Source organism: Gopherus evgoodei, chromosome 11, assembly GCF_007399415.2.
Source record: "Gopherus evgoodei ecotype Sinaloan lineage chromosome 11, rGopEvg1_v1.p, whole genome shotgun sequence".
NCBI lineage: Eukaryota > Metazoa > Chordata > Testudines > Testudinidae > Gopherus > Gopherus evgoodei.
The window spans coordinates 39,691,047-39,713,193 of record NC_044332.1 but is presented as its reverse complement, the minus strand read 5'-3'; the positions used below and the strand labels follow the sequence as shown (position 1 = coordinate 39,713,193).

The 22,147-nt window shown below is 41.4% G+C and overlaps 1 protein-coding gene and 1 long non-coding RNA gene across 3 annotated transcripts in view; one reads left to right on the top strand and one right to left on the bottom strand.

The window, feature by feature from the left end:
* MAP3K20 (mitogen-activated protein kinase kinase kinase 20) overlaps window positions 1-21,673 on the top strand; it is a 124,274-nt gene extending 102,601 nt beyond the window's left edge. For both annotated transcript variants that reach the window (XM_030580398.1, XM_030580399.1), the window contains exons 16-20: window positions 526-618; window positions 7,709-7,825; window positions 9,602-9,676; window positions 10,748-10,898; window positions 19,616-21,673. In XM_030580398.1, coding sequence (XP_030436258.1) covers window positions 526-618; window positions 7,709-7,825; window positions 9,602-9,676; window positions 10,748-10,898; window positions 19,616-20,307 — 1,128 coding nt within the window. In that variant the 3' untranslated portion in view covers window positions 20,308-21,673. The remainder of the gene's footprint in view (window positions 1-525; window positions 619-7,708; window positions 7,826-9,601; window positions 9,677-10,747; window positions 10,899-19,615) is intronic.
* On the bottom strand, window positions 267-20,555 carry LOC115659764. Its single transcript, XR_004002647.1, has 3 exons — window positions 20,537-20,555; window positions 1,682-1,684; window positions 267-339 (listed from the first exon to the last, which is right to left on the bottom strand). It is a non-coding gene; the product is annotated as an uncharacterized LOC115659764 (long non-coding RNA).
* Window positions 21,674-22,147: the final 474 nt, after the last annotated feature.

The window sequence follows — 22,147 nt, the reverse complement described above, 5'->3', positions numbered from 1 at the left end:
GTCTTCTGGAATCTCTCCCATCTTCCATGACTTTTCATAGATAATTGCTAATGGCTCAGATATCTCCTCAGTCAGCTCCTTGAATATTCTAGGATGCATTTCATCAGGCCTTGGTGACTTGAAGACATAGATAAGTTCATGGAGGATAGGTCCATCGATAGCTATTAGCCAGGATGGGCTGGGATGGTGTCCCTAGCCTCTGTTTCCCAGTAGCTGGGAATGGGTGATAGAGAATGGATCACTTGATGATTACCTGTTCTGTTCATTCCCTTTGGGGCACCTGGCATTGACCACTGTCGCAAGACAGGCTACTGGGCTAGATGGACCTTTGGTCTGACCCTGTACGGCAATTCCTATGTTCTTATGTGGAATTAATTAGAGGACGATAGTATCCTCTGACCAGCCAACAGATTTGTAACATACAAAAGGCAAGGATATTAAATTCTTACTGTCTAATGGAAGCTTGTCACCAACTCATAGAGACTAATAATGGAGGTCAGTGCTTACACTGTGTTTCTGTGATAGGATTCTGCAAGTGGAAATGAAGAAAACATGGAGAAAGTAGTGAACCTGGAACTTGTTTTTGGTTATCACTTGAAACTGGGAAATGGTCCACAGGTAAATGAATCTTATTGGGATAATATTATTTTATTTCTGTTTCTTCAATCATTACTCAAAGGGCCCAATATCTGTAGAAATATTTTCCATTTATAACATGAATCCTGCTACTCAGAAAATCACTGAGCAAATTTCAAAGTACAATGCTGAATCAATGATGGATGGGTACAAGAAAAAAAGTGGTACAGAAAGTTTTGAATTAAATAAGATTGTTTCCTCATAAGCATTTTCTCTAACTTCAGTTTTGTGACTGAGAATTTCTTATGTAAATCCTTTATCATACTGAATATGAGACAACAGGTGTTTGTGAAAAGGAGGTAAATTGAATCCCAGTGGAGGCTGGGGGCTTGGACTAGTATTGAATTTGTCTCGTTTATGGGCAAAGACTTCTTGGTTTGCTGTGTGAGAATTTCCTCCTTTCTTTTTCACCGTATTTTGGATTTCTTTTATCTGAAGCATTTTCCAGTTGTAAAGATGGATTTCCCATTGCAACGTGAATTGCTTGTACATTCTCAGTGCTTTCAGGCACCCATAACTTGTGGTGGTAAATAGCTTCATTTCTTTCAGTGCACGTAGTGCCCTGCCTTGTGCAGCCATGCAAGGGAATAAGGGGCATAAGGTCTTGAAGTGTTGGGGGAAGTACTCTGCACCAACTATCTTCCTGGCGTATAGGGGCTTCCTCCACAGAACAGGTGGAATCCGGGAGGCAGATTCTCACTTTGAGTATGTTTCCCAGGTTGCACCTGAACTAGCACAACAATGCCCCCACTAGGGACTTGTGAAAAATCAGTGACTGAGCTCTTAGTGGGTTTCTTCATGTAACTGTGGAAACTTCCTTCTTTTGTGTTTTATTTCTCTCTCTCTCTCTCTCTCTCTAGCTTTCCAACTGGTTTTGCTTGCATTTTGAGTTGGTGTGTGCATACAAGAGAAGGTATATTTCCACATACTCATTTGAACCCAGTTACAACTGGCACAGGTCTGATTCATTTTAAAACTGGTTGGAGCCATAGAGTAAATCAAACTTGGATGGCCTGAACTGCCTTTACTGGCCTGGTTTCAAAACCAGCTGTTTCTTCCACCCTTTCCCATCTCTTTGAAACGTATACAGTAAAGGAAGGCTAGTAGCTATTTTCTCCTTACAAACACTCCTTACTTCTGACAGAAACTGTCTGTCAACATCAATTTAATTTGCTGTTTGGGGAACTCATCTGGTTAAAATCATGGCAGAACATTCCATATCCAAGATTAAGAAGTTCCCATTTTCCAGCTTTTCAGTTGTACCTCACACACATTACATAAGTATGTTAACAACACTGCCTATTTCAATTCTATTGGAGTATTTTTTGTGATCCACAACCTCCTATGCAAGACCCTTGAATGCCTTTAATCTCTTACACATAAAATTTTCTAGTCTAATGATATTTTAATTTAGTCCCAAAGATGTCTCAGCACTTAAAAATTCTGGAATATAGTATAGAAGTCCAAGCATAATCATAGTCTTCTATCATTTATTATAGCAGACTTGTGTAGATTCTAATAAAGCAGAGAAAAGAGAAATATATTCTTTGTAAAACTGAAAAAATAACAACTGAGCAATAAAATAAATATAACTACAGAATAATTAAACTGATTAATTTAATCTGTCAAAGTGGAGCATCATTTAGTCTGGCAAAATGGTATCAATGATACAGTATCCGCTCGTGGAAACCTTAGCACAAGGTACTTTGAGCTCATCAGGTTTTCCGTCAAGAAGGGAACACCTGGGCCTTATTCTGATCTGACACTAGTGTAAAACATGTGCCACTCCATTGATTTCAGTGTGCTTACTCCTGGAACACCATCAGCGTAAATGAGATCAGAAAAAGGGCCAAACTCTTTAAAGGTGTTGAATGTAGGGTGCAGTGCAGCGATTCCCATAGGAAATCCACATTTGTATTGAACTGTAAAGAGGTATATGCAGACTCATAGAATGTTTTGGCTGAGTAACTTGCTCACTTACCTTTCTATAGAACCTTTTTAGTATATATCTGGGTTTTTACAGTACACCCAATTTGGATGAAATTGCCCTCTTCCCATCCCCATTCTTATACACGCAAAGCCCCAGTAATCTGTCTTTGTACAGGCATCACTACAGGGACATGTGCAGTTCCCAACGAATAGATAGTCTGTTGGCTTGCAACACAACCTCGCTCCCGGGCACTAGAATAGTAGCCACTGCATCTCCACATGGGCAACTGTGGATGCAGTGGTACTGCCCCAGCCTACCCCAAACCTCCTTACACACCAGCCTCTGCTGGGCTGATATACAAAATCCCTTGGGATGGGAGCACACAAAAAAGACAGTTGCGAACCCCTGAACAGCTACTTCACCTAAAGGCAATCCACCCCATGCCCCAACACAGTTCCACTGCGGAGTGAAAATAGCACAGAAAGCCTGGCACTGGCCCACAGCATTGGATGGTGGAGTTCATCCTTTCTGAGGGCACGTTGGGCTTACTCCCCTGCACCACTTTTAGAGCTGTCTATCACTAGTGGTAACTGAGAGCTGTCTACAAAAGTACAGGGGTTTGTTAAATAGCATGAAGATATAGTCAGGGCTTGGAAACAGGAATATTGTTTTTCATGCTTCCACCTTTAAAATATTGCATTCACAAACAAGTGAACTAGCAATTTGTTTTTATGACGATGATCAGGGCCCTAAAAATCCTTATTTGCTTGCAACCACTGAGTGAGGACAGACCTTTGTAAGCATGGCAGCTAATCTCAGAACCATTTCTGTCTCAGAACTCGGGCTGTCTCAGCTGCTGAAACCTGCTGTTTTAAAGGCACTGGAGCTGAACATCTACTGACAGCACCTGGGTTATTTATCGTTACGTATAACCCACTACACTAGATTTTATTATGCTGGATTTACACAAAAGATAATAGCAAGTGAAAGATATTTTTGCATATTTAGCTACAGTAAGGTCTCAATATTATGTTCCTCATTCAGGCAAAATCCCCATTGATCTGGGACTTCTGCCTGAGTGAGGAGTCAGGTCCTTCAAGTAACCACACAGGCAATCAGTTATAGAAATGTATGTTTAACTGGCATTGTTTATTTTTTAAGAGCACCTCTCTCTAAAGCCCCCTTTTTCCTCCCCATACAAAACTGAAACAAAAAATGCAATGCAGCAACCTTCTCTATACCGGTGTCTGGTTGGCAACAATCTGCCCTGACCTGAGACATGAGCCGTTGTTAAGGGTATAACACATTTACATATTTTGCAATAAAACATCAGTTATTTGCATTACTGTGTCAAGTTTTATTTGATTCTTTCACCTAAAAATGACTCATTTTCCTTTCTTGTATTTTAAAAACCAACTGCTCTAAGCTTGTTTGAGAATAATCAAAAATTGCCCATTTAGCTAGAAGTCATTTTCTTTTCAAAAGGCAAACGTTATTTAATCTTTCAGCTGTTCATTGTGCCATCATAAATACTTTCTTTTCAGCACAGTTGTGGGGACTGAAATGAGCCCACTAATTGCCTCCCATTTCGACTGACATGTGGTGGTTTAGTGGAAAGAGAACACAGCAGGGAGAAGGAAATAGGAGGCTGAGAAAATGAGAGCTAATTATTTTCACTGCCTCATGTCAGGCTCTGTGTCAGCCTTGTTTTTACAAACTGGAAGGTTTAGCACTAAATAAAACAAACTGGCGTCATGTTTTTATATACTGGCAGTGTCATGGAAGCAGCTGCACATCTCAAAGACAATATAATGCCTGCATTCGCATGGACACCATCTGACAGCCACTGTGAGCCACTACTAATGAGGATATCACAGTGGTGCCAAGTGAAAGGTGCTGAATTATGTATGATTCTTCATCAGTACAGCAATAGTCCTGTACATCATTATGAGACATTGTTTTGCTGAAGAGATTAAAACATTCTTAGTTCCAGACCCTGCAACCTATACACGCTACAAAAGGTTATTAATGGAATTTTTAGGGAGAGTTTCTTGTGGATTTCTTTTTGGTTAAAAATATCTCTTGGGACTAAGCAGTGGCAGGTCATGACACTATATATAAAAAGAAGAGAAGCAAATTAACCATACTTGTGTTATCTTCCTTTAAATCCAGCATAATAAAATGTAGTGTAGCAGGGTTATACATAATGATAAATAACCCAGGTGCTGTCACTAGATGTTCAGCTCTCATGTCTTTAAAACAGCAGGTTTTAGCAGCTGAGATAGATAATAGCCAAGAATGTAAAGGAGCTACCAGGGGCCTAAATCATCAATATGCTACTACTTTTAATACCAGCATGACCAGCATTTTTTTCATATTTGTTTCATCTTGCATTACATCTTACATTTTTCAATATCCAGTTGCCTGCTAAGATGCTGTTTCCATTTTTCCTCAATTCTTAAACTTTTTTTTTTATTGCAACAACTGAATTTAGAAACATCTCCTAAATTCATGCCTCCTTCTAGAATGAGATCTCTCCCCAGTGAGAGTTTTTTGTACCTGCTATAATAAGAGGTGTGTTTTGTTGTTTAAAGCCCCTGGCTGATCTTTTATGTTTTCCTTTCATTTTTCATTATTGACATTAATATTTGTTGGTTCTAAGGTGAGTGATATGATCACAGGAACAAACAGAAGGCCTGATTTTTAAAGTGTCCTTGCTTACTATTATGGATCTTAGGAATAGTGAGTTTGAAATACTTTTATGATTTGCTTTTCTCTTACATTCCTACAGCCATTTTCAGAGGCTGCTGATTTATTGGCTTGTTCTAAATGTAAGTCAGAAATTATCTGCACCCAAGAGTTTGAGTGTTATGCAATTGGCTTCCTCTTCATAGTGCAAAAGCTAAATCTGTTCTTTTAATTTAAATCAAAACTGAAGAGAGAGATATTTGATAAGGATTTGTGTTAGAATAGTAAAGTGCCCAGGGAAATCTTTTGTGAAGGACATTAAAAAATATTCTGTTTATAAATATATTTATACAATGTGCCACTTCTACAATATATGGTTTTTTCCAGACTTTATCCAAGTAGTAAACTTTGCCTTGACTCAAGAGTCCTTTACGGCCCTGATTCAGCAAAGAATTTAACCACATGCTTTAGTCCCAACGAATTAAGTAATTTGAATTAAGTGCTATGCTGAACTGAAATGGACATAAGCATGTATTTATGTTCTTTGCTGAATCAGAGCCTATATTTTAATAGGGGGAAGTAGAGCAATACTCTTTTTAAGTTTTAAGCTTCTTTGAACTGTAGAAAGCTAGTGTTGCTTACGGTATGGTTGAAGCTAAAGGTTAGTATATACTTAGGGAAAGTAGCTAACTACTAAACTGACCCCACAAGTGTCTTGTCCAGAAATCGGGCTGGTCTCTTTTAAATTAAAAAGATAAGTATTTTAAAAGGTGAAATAGCAATATTCCTCAGATAAAATATGATGTTCATTTTGCAGTGGACATAGAGGGCAGATTGAATGGTTTGGCCTGTGACAGACACAGAATTTTGAGGAGTATGGGTTTTAAGGGATAAGGTTTCATATTTCATTCTATGAAACTGCAGTTTAAAGAAGAAAAGGCCTTGCTTATGCACTGCTCCTAGTATAGCTGGGTCCACAACTGTTTGGGCCAAAATGGTTTATTACCCTATAAAAGAGGCTTCTTCCTGTGGGCCTGATCCAAAGAGTTGCTATGCACCTTTACTGTTGAAGTCACTGGGAGTTGCCAGGTGCTCAGTGCCTGTCAGGCCCTATATTTAATGTAGTAATTACAGTTTTTTTCCTTTGGAGATAGTGGTTTGAATCACATTGTTTATCAAAACAGATTGATGTTCATCAGATTTGGTTTGGAGGGAGACTTCACCAAAGCAGCACAAACTCCTGGTTTATGCAGTAATAGCCATCCTGAAACAAGATTCTTTACTGCAAAGCATAGGAAGTGAAGTGGTGGTGATCTCTAAGTGTTCTGCTATGGTCTCTGGAACATCTGCAGTATTACACAGAAATACACAGTGTTGTGTTTATGCATATGGAGAAATGGAGGGACACAGACTTGCCATGTGGCAATTCAGTGTCGCAGCCACAATTGCAGCTTGGGGGCAAGATTTCAGCAGAGCTCATAATCCATGTAAGAACCTAAATGAAGAGGCCAGTTTTTCAAAATGCTCCACACTAATGAGGCCCCAGATCGCCTGACTCCCAGTCTTTCTGTTCTGTCCACCAATCAGTGAGACACAGAAATAGACTACACTGTTCCTCAGTTAAAACTCCCAGGGCCAGGCCAAGGAGTCAGAGCATGGGCATAATTTTAAGTGTGTTTAAGAGGTTTGCCGGAGTGCTCAACACTTCACAGGATCAAGCCCTTTGCAAGGAGTTGAGTGCTTCTGACTGGTGGCTCCAATCCAACCACTGGGACTGCTCACCTGCTTACAGCCAAGCATATGCTTAAGTGCTTTGCTTGATCAGGGCCATAATTATTATTTGTATATGAAGTCTTGAGCTTCTTGAACTCTAACTGAAATTAACAGAACTGGAGGGTGCTCAGTATCACACAGGAGGATGCATGGTACCTGATAAAACTGGGCTCTAATAACTTGTTGCCCCTTTATTCAAGCAGTTTTTTTAGTGGCATTTCTTAGACTTGAGGATTATTTGTTCTTGGATTCATGTGGAAGGACTTGTCTGGGCCCGCTGGTATTAACTGGAAATAAAGCTGATAACTCAGATTCTTTCTACTGCTGTGTTGCTCTGTCTCAGCTTGCTTATGGAAACCTTCCATGCCTGCTCCTGAAACAGTATTTACCTGTTAGTGTAAATATACATGCTCTATCTTCCCTGAGCCTCTCAGAGGAAATTCTGCCATTTAAGAAACTAAAACACTATCAAAATGACAGCGGTTTCTCAGATTTGAACTAATAGGAGTGCTACCAAGAAAACGGAAAGGTTCATTCACTTTGGGTACTTTTATCCTGAAAAGAATCCAGTCAGAATGTATTCCAAACCTTTGTGTTTAACACATTTAGGGTTTTGCTGATTTTGTTTATTGTTTGTTTTGTTTCTTGTTCTAAAATGGCATTACTCTCTTTTAATACTAGGACTGTAAATGGAAAATGTATATGGAGATGGATGGGGATGAAATTGCAATAACCTACATAAAAGATGTGACATTCAACACTAACCTATCTGGTGCAGAGATTTTAAAAATGACAAAGGTAGGGTTCTGTTTACAGCCTTCATGAATTCGTAGATCTCAAACAAAGACATTAAATACCACAGCAAGAGATTTTTGTGCTTGTGAAAAGCTCAATCTCTTGACAGCTTTTAAATAAAATGCATTATTTTTGAGGATTTGTATAATAATAGGAGTGATTTGTTAATATTCCCTATTAAGGCAGGCTAACAATAAAGCAATATGAGAGGAATCATTTAAAATTTTCTTTTTACTTCCATGGTATTTTTTATTTATTTGTTTACCATGTTGAAATGAAAGAAGAAGTGCAAGTGATGAAAATGTGCCACTTACTGAAACTTCCATAAGCTTATGTGTATTTTTTTTAAAACTCTGACTTTGTTATGAAACTCTTCTCTTAAATGTGACAAGGTCTTAAACCCTACCCTTACAACCAAGATCAGAGCTCAATGCAAGGTGTGGAACCTTGATTCCACAAAGTCATAGAAAAGTAGTTAGGAGCCAGTGCATAGAAAAGTCACAGTAATGGGGGGAAAACCTTGTCCATTAACTTTAGTAACTCAAGCCCTAATGGCACCATAAAATGCATCTTGTGATCATTGTTTTATTACAAAAATGGGAAAATGTGGCAAAGAAATGGAGTAGGTAGTAGGATGTATTCCACATTGAGCACTGTCAGTGAAATATTGAGCATCCTCAACTCTACCTCAATGGGAGTTTAACCTGACTTCAGCATTTGTCTCTAAATATTTACCAGCCAATGTCTTGACTGGTTTTAATCTAGGAGATGGAAGTTGTTTTGATAGGCAGGGCACTCTGTTTGCAGTTCATTTGTAACTGATTATTTTTTATTATTGTGACCCACCCTAATACCTTGGCAATGTGTAACAATATACATTTCTAAATGAAAAAATATGCAACATCTTGATTGCCAATTAGAATGCTGCTCTAATGTGCCCTGATGGAAAAACTCTTATGAATGGCTTTAACTGTGTACATTCTTTATTCAACGTTCATTGACTGTTTTGTCTTACAAACAACTGCTGGATCCAACCCTCAACAGGGAAAATAATAGGAAATAACAAAATATGGTGTTACCATGATAGGCTTATTACACAGAATTTCCCCACTGGAACTAACACTAATGCTGTCCTTGTGTTTACGTGGCCACTGAATGCTGGAACCTTTATTATTAGTGTTAAGATTTGTTAGTTTTTGCATTTTCTCTTGTGAGACACATTTCTTTGTATTTCATTTCTCAAGGCTTTGCTTGTTTTTTTATGTTAAAGTTTTATCAGTATTAAAATTAAATAAAAGGAGGTTGTCAGGTATAAGCTTAACATTCAGCATACTTCTACACTCTTTTAACCTGGAGGAGAATGTCTTCAGGAATCTAAGAATCTGCTTTTGTTGTTTTTTAAAATTTCCTCTTTGTTGCCAAGAAATTAAAAAAGAATGAAAGAAAATGTTAAGGTCCCTACAAAAACATTGTGTTTCTTCTGCTTCCTCTGGAAAAGCAGTTAGCTTAAGAATACTATACTCCGCAAATACATATTACTGTTAATTTAGTTATGAATATAATGTACAAACAAGGAAGTAAACAATTTTGAACTGTGTTGCTTTATGTCCCATTAATACATAGGGAAAATATGGATGCATTTGCCACATGAAAAAGGATAAACGTTGTAGGGAATGAGTTTTTTTTTTTTTTAACTTTTTGGTGTAATAAAGCAATCAAATGACAAATAATAATCCTTCCCCACACACACACACATTCTGTTTATTTTTCCCTTTTCAGCCACCATTTGTAATGGAGAAATGGATTGTGGGAATAGCAAAAGATCAGAATGTAGAATGTATTATTACATATGAGGTAAGTGCAGAAAAAGTAAGGCAAATACTTATCTAAGTTGAAAACCAACAGCATGATTTCATTAAAAGCTGGTAGCAGCGCACTTTGACTTTGCTGCAAACTGTAATCAAGGTCTAGCACTGCATAATTAATTGTAAAAGCTCAAGTTCTGATGAAAAACTGAATGATGTCTTCAGAGACTGTGTGTTCAGACTCCTGAACAGCTCTCTCTCCCTCAAGTAAGAAAACTTTTTTTATTTAAACAGTGATCAGTATTGCTGGTGTTTGTTGAAGAGATGTGTTTCTTCCCTTGTCAGGGAAGTGCTAATTAGCTGAGGAACAACAGGAGGAGGAAGAAGGTGATAAGAGAAATGGAGAGAAACATAAAATAAAATCTGGAGACAATTTAACACTGTTTAACCTGATGGAAATTAGACTTTGTATTAAAAGGTTTTGCTTACTTACAAAAAGTGTTTTATAAAGACCAGCGGCATGCTTCACACTGAGGCTAATAATTGAAATCCCAGCTCTGTCCTGAGGCGCGGATTCAAGCAGTGCTATAGAGGGAGGAAAATTCTGGACCTAGCTTGCTTGCCTCAGAAGTGAAGAACAGTGGTTTTCTCTGGCAGGAAGACTAACCCCAGGTTCCTTTTAGCTGGTAGTGCCTCACAGGAGTCACAGGGACAGACTGCAGGATTAAAGAGCTTGCTACTGTAGGCAAGTTACCATGAGGGGAACCCCTGCAACAATACCTGTCTACTGCCTATCTCTTTTAGCAGAAAGGACTATTTACTTGAAGCGTAACTTGATTTAATTATTAAAATATTTGTTAAAAAGCAGGGCATTTGAATCTTGCCCTCGTACAGGGTATTAACTGAAAGGGAAATTCATGTTCAGATTTTTAGCAGAATCCTAAAACTGTTGTCCAAAAGCCTCTGGATTCTAATAGTCTCTGAGATCAGGCTTGAGGGTTTTACTAAAGAAACCCTGTATACAAAATGATAACACCCTCAGAGTGTTATTGGAAGGTCACTGGCGTGGCAGTTTATTTTATTGTGTCCTAAATCGTAATCTGTTCTGTTTCTTAAATAGGGTGATGTTAGAGCTCCAAAAACCACCAGACACATACATGCAGTTCAATGGAGTAAACTGAAAGCTCAAGACCAGGTGAAATCAGTACAGCTCATGATCCAGACCTCCCTCCCAAACTCAGAGGGCAGGCCGGGAAGCAGGTCCAGCTCAAGTAAGTTGATATGTTTGAATGGCATTAAATTTACTGCTGAAAGATGCAAAACCTTTAAAGGACTAGCAAAACTCACTAACTAAAATTCTATTTCAGCAATATGGGTCCGTCTCGCTGCTTTGGCAGGGTTCTGTGGCAGCTGTGATGTCCTGCAGGAGTAACACAGCAAAGCCCATGTAACTTTGTGGGATGTGAGAGAGACACCTAAAATGTTAGGTAGTCGTGTGCTGATTGGCCCAGCCTGGTTAAAGGGGAATTATTCTGTATATGTTGCTAAAGTAGGGGATCTTTGAGACTGTAAATAATTCATGGCAATAAGTTGTCGCTATTCTGTGCTCCATGCCACTTGGAGCAACATAGAGACAGCAGGAACAGAACTCAGGTCATCCTGCTCCAAAAACCACCATCTCTTCCCATCTGAGTTAAAGAAGAATTTGCACTAGATATCAGTAGTAAAGGGCTTAAAAAACTAGCTGAGTAGATCTGACCCTATCAGGTAGAGGGCATGTGTGCGGACACACACAAGTTCATTACAATAGCTTATTTACAGTTTGTTAATGTCGCCACTGATGTTTTAATTGTAAGTAGCAATGGGAGGTAAATCAATCTTTTGTCCTAACTAAACAGCCTATTAATACTCCTGAAGATGTTTCCTTCCGTCTGTCCAGTCTTCAGTTGTCTGAATGTTGCTTTCTCACATGCATACAGTTTTACCATCTGTCTGAGCCCATCGTGCAAGCCTTTCCAAACTGGAGGTTGGTCTGCAGTGTGTCAGTACTCAGCAAGCAGGGGTGTAAATCTACAGTGCTGTAGCATGCTGCACACTAACTGGCCATGTGAATCCTGCTACCATGCACTAGAAGTTCTGTAGCACTTCGACGTACTCCGGTTTGAGACAGCAGTGATACCGAAATATTGGGTTTGCCTAGCTGAGAGCCAATTAACAGCAGTACATCAGAACACACTGGGGGACCTTTAGTGGCCAGTAGCAGTATCTGCTCGGCACACTAAAGTGCTGTAGGTTTGCACCTGAGCTTCCTGAGCATGAAGAAACCCTGTAGGTTTGCCCTGGGTCTCATACTCTTCTCTGTAACACATTAATGGAGGTTGGACCTATGCATCAATGGTCAAGTCCAGTCATCGCTTCCAGAACTATAGCGGTCCCCTAGAGAGTGGAGCCATGAATGTTTTCACAGCACAAGGGAGGAGGGTAGATTCCAGGGATTATGCACAGAGGGGCACAGCGGTGGCAGAGCTCAGCTTGACCGGGGCTCCGTGCTCAGGGTGGAGGGGTGGGGCCAGGAGATTCACCACTGGGAGGATTCTCGGCAGTGGGAGCACATTATAGATACAGATTGCTGCTTGTGGGGCTGAAGTAAACTTCACCCAGTGGCTTGTGGGAGGTCATTGTCCTTGTCTTCCCCTTGGCCCACCGCATCTTTTCAGCACCCTGTCCAGCTACTCAGGCTGAATGCTGGGCTGAGGATTTCCCCCCGAGAGAATATACTCCATATTCTAAAGTGTCTCAGTAGTGGGCCTCAAACTTTAATCCATGAATAGTCACTGAATGGATTTAGAGAGGGAGCGCACAGTAGCTGTAGTATCATGCCCTGATACCACCTGGCGAATGTTGGTTGAATCAATGTGTGATGAAGATGTATCTGTCTGCCTCCCTATGCTGACAAACTGACTCTTAGCCAGGAAAAATTGAAATGAGCCTGCTGTGAGCAAGAGGATTCCCCCCACCCCCCCTCACCCTGCATCTCCTCCCATCTCTTCCTTCCAATAGCTGTAGGGGAAGAGACTCTTCCCTCAGCCCCTTCCTGGCTCCGTGGAGGGAGTGTTCTCAGTGGCTGTTATCCTGGCCTCCTCTCTCCACACCACACAAGGGGGCAGGAGTACTCCAGTCAGCTCTTGCCTTCTGCCTCCCTCTGTTCTGTTCATGGGCATCCTGAGGCAGAGGCAGCTCCCACAATGCCAGTGAGGTTTGCTCTGCCTCGGTATTAGGAGCAATGCTGTGATATGGATTCTCTTGCTCTGCCTAGCTGTCTGGCAGAGGAGGCAGGGTGTTCATCAGAGCCATAGACACTGAGCTGCATGCAGGGCCATGTAGAGCTTCAGCGTGTAGCTCACACTGCACTGGAGGGTAAATCCAGCCTGCACAGAAGTGACTAAATGCCAGCAGTGCTGTGAGGAAGAATGGAAATGTGCATTACAAGTTCTTCCAACATATCTCAACGCGATCTCTTGGGCCAGCCTGGACTTGTGATTATTCAGTTCCAGAATCTTTATGAACAATGTTTGTTGTGGTTTATTCAATGAGATAAATTAAACAGGCTTTAAACTGAAATCACTGCACTGCTCAGACCTCTTTCAGAGCTGAGTGCGCTGTTGACACAGATGGTCAAACACAGCCCTGCTGTAACTCCATTGCCTTCAGTGGAGTTTTTCCTGAAAATATGCCCCCAGAACTCATGTTGTTATAAAGACCCACATAACTAGAGGCAAATTTGAGCCCAAGCTAAAGGGATCCCATCAATGTTCAAATATAGGAAACTTTTTTTAAAATTGCCAGTTCTACTATGGGCTCGTGTGTTTAATATTAGTAGCACTATAGTATTAGACAGACCAACAGCAGATAGCAACAGGCTGGAGAATTTGGCCTGTTAGTGCATCATTATAGTGTCCTGCCTTGTTAATAAACTATGCTGCCTCCATATTATATCCTTGCTAATAATTCAGCCTTGTTTCTTACTACTGTGACCCATGTCTCCCTCTCCTCTCCTTCCTTTGTTTCTACACCCCTTTGCACCTTGTCACTATGAAGGTTGCAAGTTCTTCAGGGCACAATCTGTCTTCTATTTTATGGCTGTACTGTGTCCTGCACAATGAAGTCCTGATCAGGGTCTCTGGGTACTATTGCAATACAAATAATGTATAGAGTAACAACAAAATAATGGATTGCAACTTTCTTTTCATATCATGCCTACTGAGCCATAAGATTTGTCCCATCCCGCAGAGAGATCGGGGTAGTTCCAAAGCTGCCAGTCTGAGGATGTCTGGTGCAGGCCCCTCATCCTCACAACCTCTGCCTGCATAATGGGGCTGCCTAGGCCACAATCACATCTAAGACAAGGAATCTAGTTACAAGACAGTGGTCCCCTGTTGTAACACAGCTCTAGTTTGCAATGCAGATGGGACCTAAAGTATGTTCTGTAGGGGTATGTCTACACTGCAATAAAATACTCACAGCTGGCCCGTGTCAGCTGACTGAGGATCATGGGACTTGAGCTGTGGGGCTATAAAATTGCAGTGTAGATGTTTGGAGCCGAACTCTGGGAACCTGAGAGAGTGCGGGAGAGAGACCCAGAGCCCGTTCTTCAGCCTGAGCCCGAACATCCATGCTGCCATTTTATAACCCTAAGGGTTTGTCTTCATTACTGAGTTAACTCAGGTGACCAGCACCCAGTTCAACCTAGCGCAGGTGTGAGCAGTCACATTGCAAACCCAGACCCGAGTTAGGGTGTCCTCGCTGATGCTGCACTCACCTAGGTGTGTTGCTAGGACTTCAGGAGGCATCTCCCATGGTTATTTGCAGTAAGCTGCGCTGCTGTAGGATGCATTCCCAGTGGAACAATTTGTCTGCCGTTCTAGGCATGGGGAGAATTGTCGGAAGCTGCTGGAGGACTATCAGCACTCGAGTGATTAAGCCTGCATCCTCACTGCATGAACGTGACACCTGAGCTCTAGCCCTCCCCCCAGCCGGGCCAGCTAGCCTGGCTTTAAAGCACCACCAAATTCAGGTGAAGGGCTTTTTTGTATTAATGGGAGAAGGTCTAAGGACACCACCCAGGTCAGACCTGAGTTAACACTGCAGGGAAGACATACGCTCACTGGGCTACATATTTATTCTGCATACAGAATGTGTCAGAACCAAGATATCAGGATTTCTAACTCTGAATCAAGCAATGGGGAGAGGTAAAACCTGCTCTGGCCCCACAGAGATTTTCATGGCATAGAAATAGTTTCATTGCAACAAACAGGTGAGGTCCCCACTAGGAAGCTGACAACCCCTGTGCAAAGAGTGACACAGAACCGCCATTAAAAACAGTAAGTGTACTACTTCAGGTGCATCAAAGAGAGCATCTCATTCAGGGGATCAGTTAGTGGTGGTTTCCCTGATGTTATGAGATGGCTGCTTGCCACATGAGGCCAGGAAGCAGGTGTGCTTCTGCAAAATAGTAACAACCACAGTCCCAAATTAAAGACCTGAGGCTGCTATTCCTAGGTATATGAGGTCCGTGTTTTGGATCCACAGGCTAGTGAGAAGAACAGAGGCGACTGAATATAATATGCAGTGCCTAGAAAGCACAAATCCTCATACTGCACACATTTCTTTAAAACTGTACCTTACCAGGAGAAGGCTAAGAAACCTGGAAAGCCATTTACGTCGTCTTTTTCAGGAAGGTTCATCTTTGTGTGCAAACTGAGCTGTCTGACATGGAGGCATCACCATCAGCCCTTAACAGGAAAGACTCTTCCCCTTTGATATATTTGACATAAAATTGAAGTGATTTTAATCCCTCAGGATTCAACTAAAGCCTGAGGAAGAGAAAACAAATATTAGGGGACTTCCCCCCCTCGCCCACAGCCCTTTACCAAGCGTACAAAATGGGAATGATTTTCTATTAACTCTCTAAGAAGAGAAAATATTTAATTTGTGTGTACACTGTAAAGGACAGTGCATAAAACCAGACCGCTGAAAATTTCCCATTGCAGATGCTGTGGTAACATCTCTAGTAAAAGACAGTATTCATGACATAGCTATTCTTCCCTCAGAAAACCAGCAATAAAATGAAGGAATCTGAAATCCACTGCTATAGCTATTTGCATTTCAGTTGAGTTTAAGCAGCCTGCATGTGCCAAGTCTATGGTCTCCTGCTGGAATATTAGCATTTTTTTAAGGACAAATCTATTTTGAACAAAATTACTTCAGCTTCATCCTGTATGTATATTGTGTATGTATATTGTATGGCATCTCATACAAAGAGGCCTGATTTTCATAGACTCATAGACTCCAGGACTGGAAGGGACCTCGAGAGGTCATCGAGTCCAGTCCCCTGCCCTCATGGCAGGACCAAATATTGTCTAGACCATCCCTAATAGACATTTATCTAACCTACTCTTAAATATCTCCAGAGATGGAGATTCCACAACTTCCCTAGGCAATCTATTCCAGTGTTTAATTACCCTGACAGTTAGGAACTTTTTCCTAATGTCCAACCTAAATCTCCCTTGCTGCAGTTTAAGCCCATTGCTTCTTATTCTATCATTGGAGGCTAAGGTGAACAAGTTTTCTCCCTCCTCCTGATGACACCCTTTTAGATACCTGAAAACTGCTATCATGTCCCCTCTCAGTCTTCTCTTTTCCAAACTAAACAAACCCAATTCCTTCAGCCTTCTTTCATAGGTCATGTTCTCAAGACCTTTAATCATTCTTGTTGCTCTTCTCTGGACCCTCTCCAATTTCTCCACATCTTTCTTGAAATGCGGTGCCCAGAACTGGACACAATACTCCAGCTGAGGCTTGACCAGCGCAGAGTAAAGCGGAAGAATGACTTCTCGTGTCTTGTTTACAACACACCTGTTAATGCATCCCAGAATCACGTTTGCTTTTTTTGCAACAGTATCACACTGTTGACTCATGTTAAGCTTGTGGTCTACTATGACCCCTAGATCTCTTTCTGCCATACTCCTTCCTAGACAGTCTCTTCCCATTCTGTATGTGTGAAACTGATTGTTCCTTCCTAAGTGGAGCACTTTGCATTTATCTTTATTGAACTTCATCCTGTTTACCTCAGACCATTTCTCCAATTTGTCCAGATCATTTTGAATTTTGACCCTGTCCTCCAAAGCAGTTGCAATCCCTCCCAGTTTGGTATCGTCCGCAAACTTAATAAGCGTACTTTCTATGCCAACATCTAAATCGTTGATGAAGGGCTTCAACTCAAGATGTGGGTGCTAAGAACTTCTGAAAATCAAGCCCTCTCTCTAGTCGCTGTTTTTTAGAGCATCCATCAATGTAGATTAATAAATTAAATAAATTTCCCAAATAAATTAAATCTACAAGACAAAGTCAATAGTGGACCTCATGGAGTCTTCTGTTCTTCTCCCTTCCTTGGCTGTAGAAAGATCTGCTTGTAACATATGTATAATCATGTTGAGGAATTTTATGTATTTTCTTTGTTTATCTAATTTGACTTCATCCTAATTTTATTTTTCCGTGTATTATATTTTGATATGGGTGCAGCAGGAAGGTTTTTACAAAAGTTTTCTTGTAACATGCCCTAAAGGTGGTTAGACTCTGAATTAGTCTGACCTCATTACACAACTGTTATCCCCTCACTCAAGAACAATATTTCTGGCTTTGATGCGCTTTGTAAAGTGAATTGTCCCACAGGTGCACAGCTATCTTGGCAGGTTCTGGATGGAGATGTGGTTCTGACCTGTTGATGACTTTTAAAATCAGGACCAAGTCCTTGTACAGTCTGGAGGTGATGAATGCAGGTCCACAGAAGCCAGATCCTCATCCAGGATGAAAGAGCAGTTTTCTAGTCAGATGCAAGTGGAAGAAGGCATTTGTCTCTCTGGATGCCATTTGCTCATGTAGGCTTAATGAAGACTTGAATCAGAATCCAGGCCTTCATACCAGTTAGACAGTTTCTCCCCATTTGTCAGTGGAATGGGGAGGACAACGTCCAGGCTATTTCTTCAACATATTTGCCACTTCTGATCAACATGACTTCAGTTCTGTTTGGATTGAGTTTGAGACAGCTGCTCTTTATCCAGGTGATGATCTCTTTCAGGCATTGGGACATCCTTGTGATCTCCTGGATTGTGCTGGTATAGGTGGGTGTCACTGGTATAGCATTGGCAGGGGAGCCCATAGCATTTTGCCCCCTCTCCAAGCAATCTTAGGTGGATATTAAACAGAAGGCGAAACAAGCTCTTTTTCTCTGGGTCCTGCAAGTACTTTGAGGTGCGGACCAGTTGTCCATCACCAATCCCTGTTGGAAGCCATTGGAGTGATGCACCATCTATGTTACATAAGTGGGACAACAGCATCCTATGGTCAACTGCATCCAAAGCTGCAGAAATGCCAATAAGTATGAACATTGAGATATAGTCTCTATCCATTTCAATGAGGAGCATGTCTTTTTAGTGCTACTAGTCCTTTGTCCTACATCCGTCTGAAGCCTGATTGTGAAGCATACAATATGTTGGCAGATGTCACATTACTGGAACGTGGTTGCCATTACTCTGTCAATGATTTTGATGAAAATGGGAAGTTAGAAAAGTTGGAGTTGGAGAGAATTTGCTCATCCAGCTATCTGAGGATCTGGAGGACAACAGGAAAATTGACAGGTTTGTGTCTCTGAAGAAAACATTGCTTATTCTAGTTTGCAGGGGGTTTGCTTTGCAGGAGGGTTATAGACCTGGTTTGCAGGTAGTGCCTTGAATATTCTTTAAGGGCTTCATCATGTATGAGGGGACCCTAGAAGGGCTACATCTTCTAGGGCTCCATCATCAGGAGTGGTATATCAGTAAATGCTGTCTGGTCCTGTATCAAGTTTACCGCTGCATTAGTTCTTCACATACTTGGCTGATCTTTTCTGTGAAATGGGATGAGGGGTCTTCATGCTGGTTGGAGCTAAGTGTTTGGATTATGTTAGCCAATTCCTTATTTGGAATCTCTGCCAGCTGTCATTTGATGGCTGGATGGCAAAGGAATAGAAGGTGGGGAGGAATTCATGTGGGTTTTTTTGAGGGGGTGGAAGGCGGGAAGGTGAGTGTTGCTTCTGTTATTGCAGTAGTGTAGTTCTGCAGGAAGTCTTTGTGGTGTTGGTGGATGAATTCAGATCAGGTTTTGCATCACTTCTGCCTATGCACTTCATTCGATGTAATATATGTGTGTGAACCCCAGTGATCATTTTGGTTGGTGTAAGTGTAGAGAGTGACTTGGGACCAAAGCATTAGCAATACTGGGTGTCAGATGATTATACGGGTGTATAAGCACCCTGCCTAGTAGTAGTAGTAATGGTTTGGACTCCTACAGCATGCTGAAAGAACAGAATTCCTTCCCTGTATATAGGCCATTTTTGTTACTTCCTGTATTTTATTGGCTCCATAACTGTAGTCCTTGGAGCACTTGCTGGTGGTCCAGGTGGACCGCTGGCCTGTCACATGATATTGTGGCTCCTTGTTTCAAGCTTCTTTTACAGGTCTCTTCTTTGCAATGTAGGCTGTGGAATCATTTCCCAAGAGCAGTAGCTGAAGACAGATAAGAAGGGATATTTAAAACTAGACTACACAAAACACAAGAAAACATCCTAGAGGAAGCAAACCTGCTTTGGTGGGTAGATGGACTGAATGGTTTAATAGGTCTTTTCCATTTCTAACCTCTGTGATCCACACAGTTGACACTATAAACTCAGTTAATTGATGCATTAAATAATATTGAATATTGTAAAACCTGGGATTAATTTCTGTCAGGCAGAGAGGGAGAGGAAGAATTTGACTGATATGTTATATTTTGCTACATTCTTAGCAGCAATTACTCTCTAGATATTTTGAGTCCTTATCACAGGTCTTTATTAAGTGGGAATGCAGTTTCTTGGCAATTCAAATCACGTGACTCGTTTCCATTTATATTTCAGGTATAGATGTTGAATGGATGCACACTCTAAGAATGCGTCAAATGGAAAAAAGCACTTCACACCAGCATTCCCATCCCCACAGTCCTAATAGTGTGACACAATTTTTACCATACCTTCACAACCAAGACTCCTATGCTGCTGCTGTAAGACGGACACGAATTCCTATTAGCTATCAGATTACACCGATAAATCATTCCAGAAGTTCATCTCCAACCCCATATGGACTGATGAGAACTCTATCATCACTACATCTTAATTCAAAGGGAAGTAGTACCTCTAGTGCAGCTTCTGATAGCCCTTCAGAAAGGGACAGATCTGCAGGCAAAAGCAGGAACAGTTATGTCAGAGACTCTGGACTCTCCATAAATGGAAGATACAGTGGAAAAAGCCCACAAACTGCTTCTGCAGCACATCGACGCTCTGGAAAAATGTACAGTTCTTCTCAGTCAACACTCAACCCATCAAAGTCATATGACCACAAAAAGCACACCCACTATCCCCATCAACCAAAGTCCATACCAGGTATGCCTTTGAAAACAGAAGGCAAACCTAAAGAAAATGATGAAGGGACCAAAGTTAATGAGGGCGGATGGATAAAGGTAGAGTATTCAAAGAAATCTCATAGACAGAGTACAAGCAAGTCAACTAAAGAAAGAGCAAAGGGAACTTGGCGGAGCCGGAGAATGGTTTGAAGAGGGGACTAGCGGACGTTTTCTAGAGTGGTTTTTTCCTTTAATTTAACAGAATTTTTGGTTTATATGATGAAATCAGATCTACTGTTGTTTAAAATGTTTCTACCCTTAGTATATGCCTTCTAGAAACAGTACCTCTCACTGTGATGACAGCCAAACTCTGAAGTATCTATCAATGGCCACTGTTGGAAGACAGGATACTTGGCAAGATGGACCAGTGGTCACCCACTATGCCTGTTCTTATGCTCAAACAGAGAGCAGAACCGGGATTCCACTAGTCACAGCACCTGCAAAGAACATCTGTCAGGGACAGCTCCTGGTCATGATGTTTTCATTCCAAATGCTGGTGAATTGCAACTGCTTTTCTCTCCTCCCTTTCTCTGCCTGTGTCCCTGGTTGGCTGGGAGTCCATTACATTAGCTTAATCATTCAATAAAAACTAAATAAGATAACTGTGTATCATAACAAAAAGTTCTTCTGTTCATTCTTACCAAGTGTTGTTGTTATGACACCCAGCAACCTCATGCACTGGATGCCAATACTGTGCCCTGATGCTCAGGAAGAGACCATTATCTTATTTCACAACTCTCGGTACAGATCTCCCCTCCATACCCCCCAATTCTGCTCAATCTGCTCCTGTGCTTCCTCCCTCTGCTCCCAGTTGGCGCTCCACTGATCACAAATCCCCACCTCTCACTTTATATGAAGGCACAGTTACCATATATTAGCACACTGTGAGACATGGATTTGTCATGATCAGAAGGGGAAAAAAAGTGACAGATGTTTATGCTGTTCTTAAGAGAAAAAGAGAGAGAAATTATCTTGACAATAGCTACATCTAATTCTATTGAAGCCTGTGATAATATTTATCCCTGTGCAGCAGGCATTTTTTAAATTGCATTTTAAGTGCCATTTTGTCTTGCAGTCTTCAAGTAGTAAAGAGAAGGTCAGCAAACTTTGTGATTAATGTGGTCTGTAACTCCACTGAGAGGAAAGACGCAGCTGTAGGCCTCCTTCTCTTCAGAAAGTTTCTTGTTGACCTTTTCACTCAAATTGGATTTCATGCAATTAAAAAAAGTTAAGATTCCCAAGATGATTAAAAAAAAAAAAGCGAGACTGAGAACAGAAAAAGAGCCCAAAGCAATGATGGCACAAGCTTGAAGCTGAAAAGCTATAAATTAGGGCATGGCTACACTTGCAGATGTAGTGCGCCAGGAGTTAAACCAGCCCTCGGAGACAGCAGCAGGGAAAGTGCTGCCATGTGTTCACATTGTCAGCTGCAAGCGCGGTGGCAGAGAGCAGTGCATTGTGGTAGCTATCCCAGTGTGCAAGTGGCTGCAGCATGCTTTTCAAATGGGGGATGAAATGTGACAGGGAGTGTGTTGTGTGTATGTGAGGGAAGAGACAGTGTGTTTGGGGGCCAGAAAGTGTGTCAGCATGCTGTCTTGTAAGTTCAGACAGCGGCGGGGAAAACCCCATCAGCCCCTACCCCCACCCCTCCTGCCTTTCTCTCACACATGTTCGCACAAACATCTGCCTCTGCAGCAGCAGCATTCCACAGTAATGGTTTGCTTTTTCCGGGGGAACGGATAAGCATGCTGGCTGTCAGAAACAGAGCTTTGAAAGGGGATATCTGCCTGCCTGCAGCCAAGTTCAAAACAATGACCAGAGTGGCCACTTGACTTCAAGGGATTATGGGACGTTTCCAGAGGCCTATCACAGTGCAGTAATGCAACATGTCATCCACACTGACACCCGGGTGTTTCAGTCAAGGCACAGCAAGCTCTATGTTTCTCGTGGAGGTGGATTACCAGGGGCGCTCCAGTCAAGGAGTCCAGGT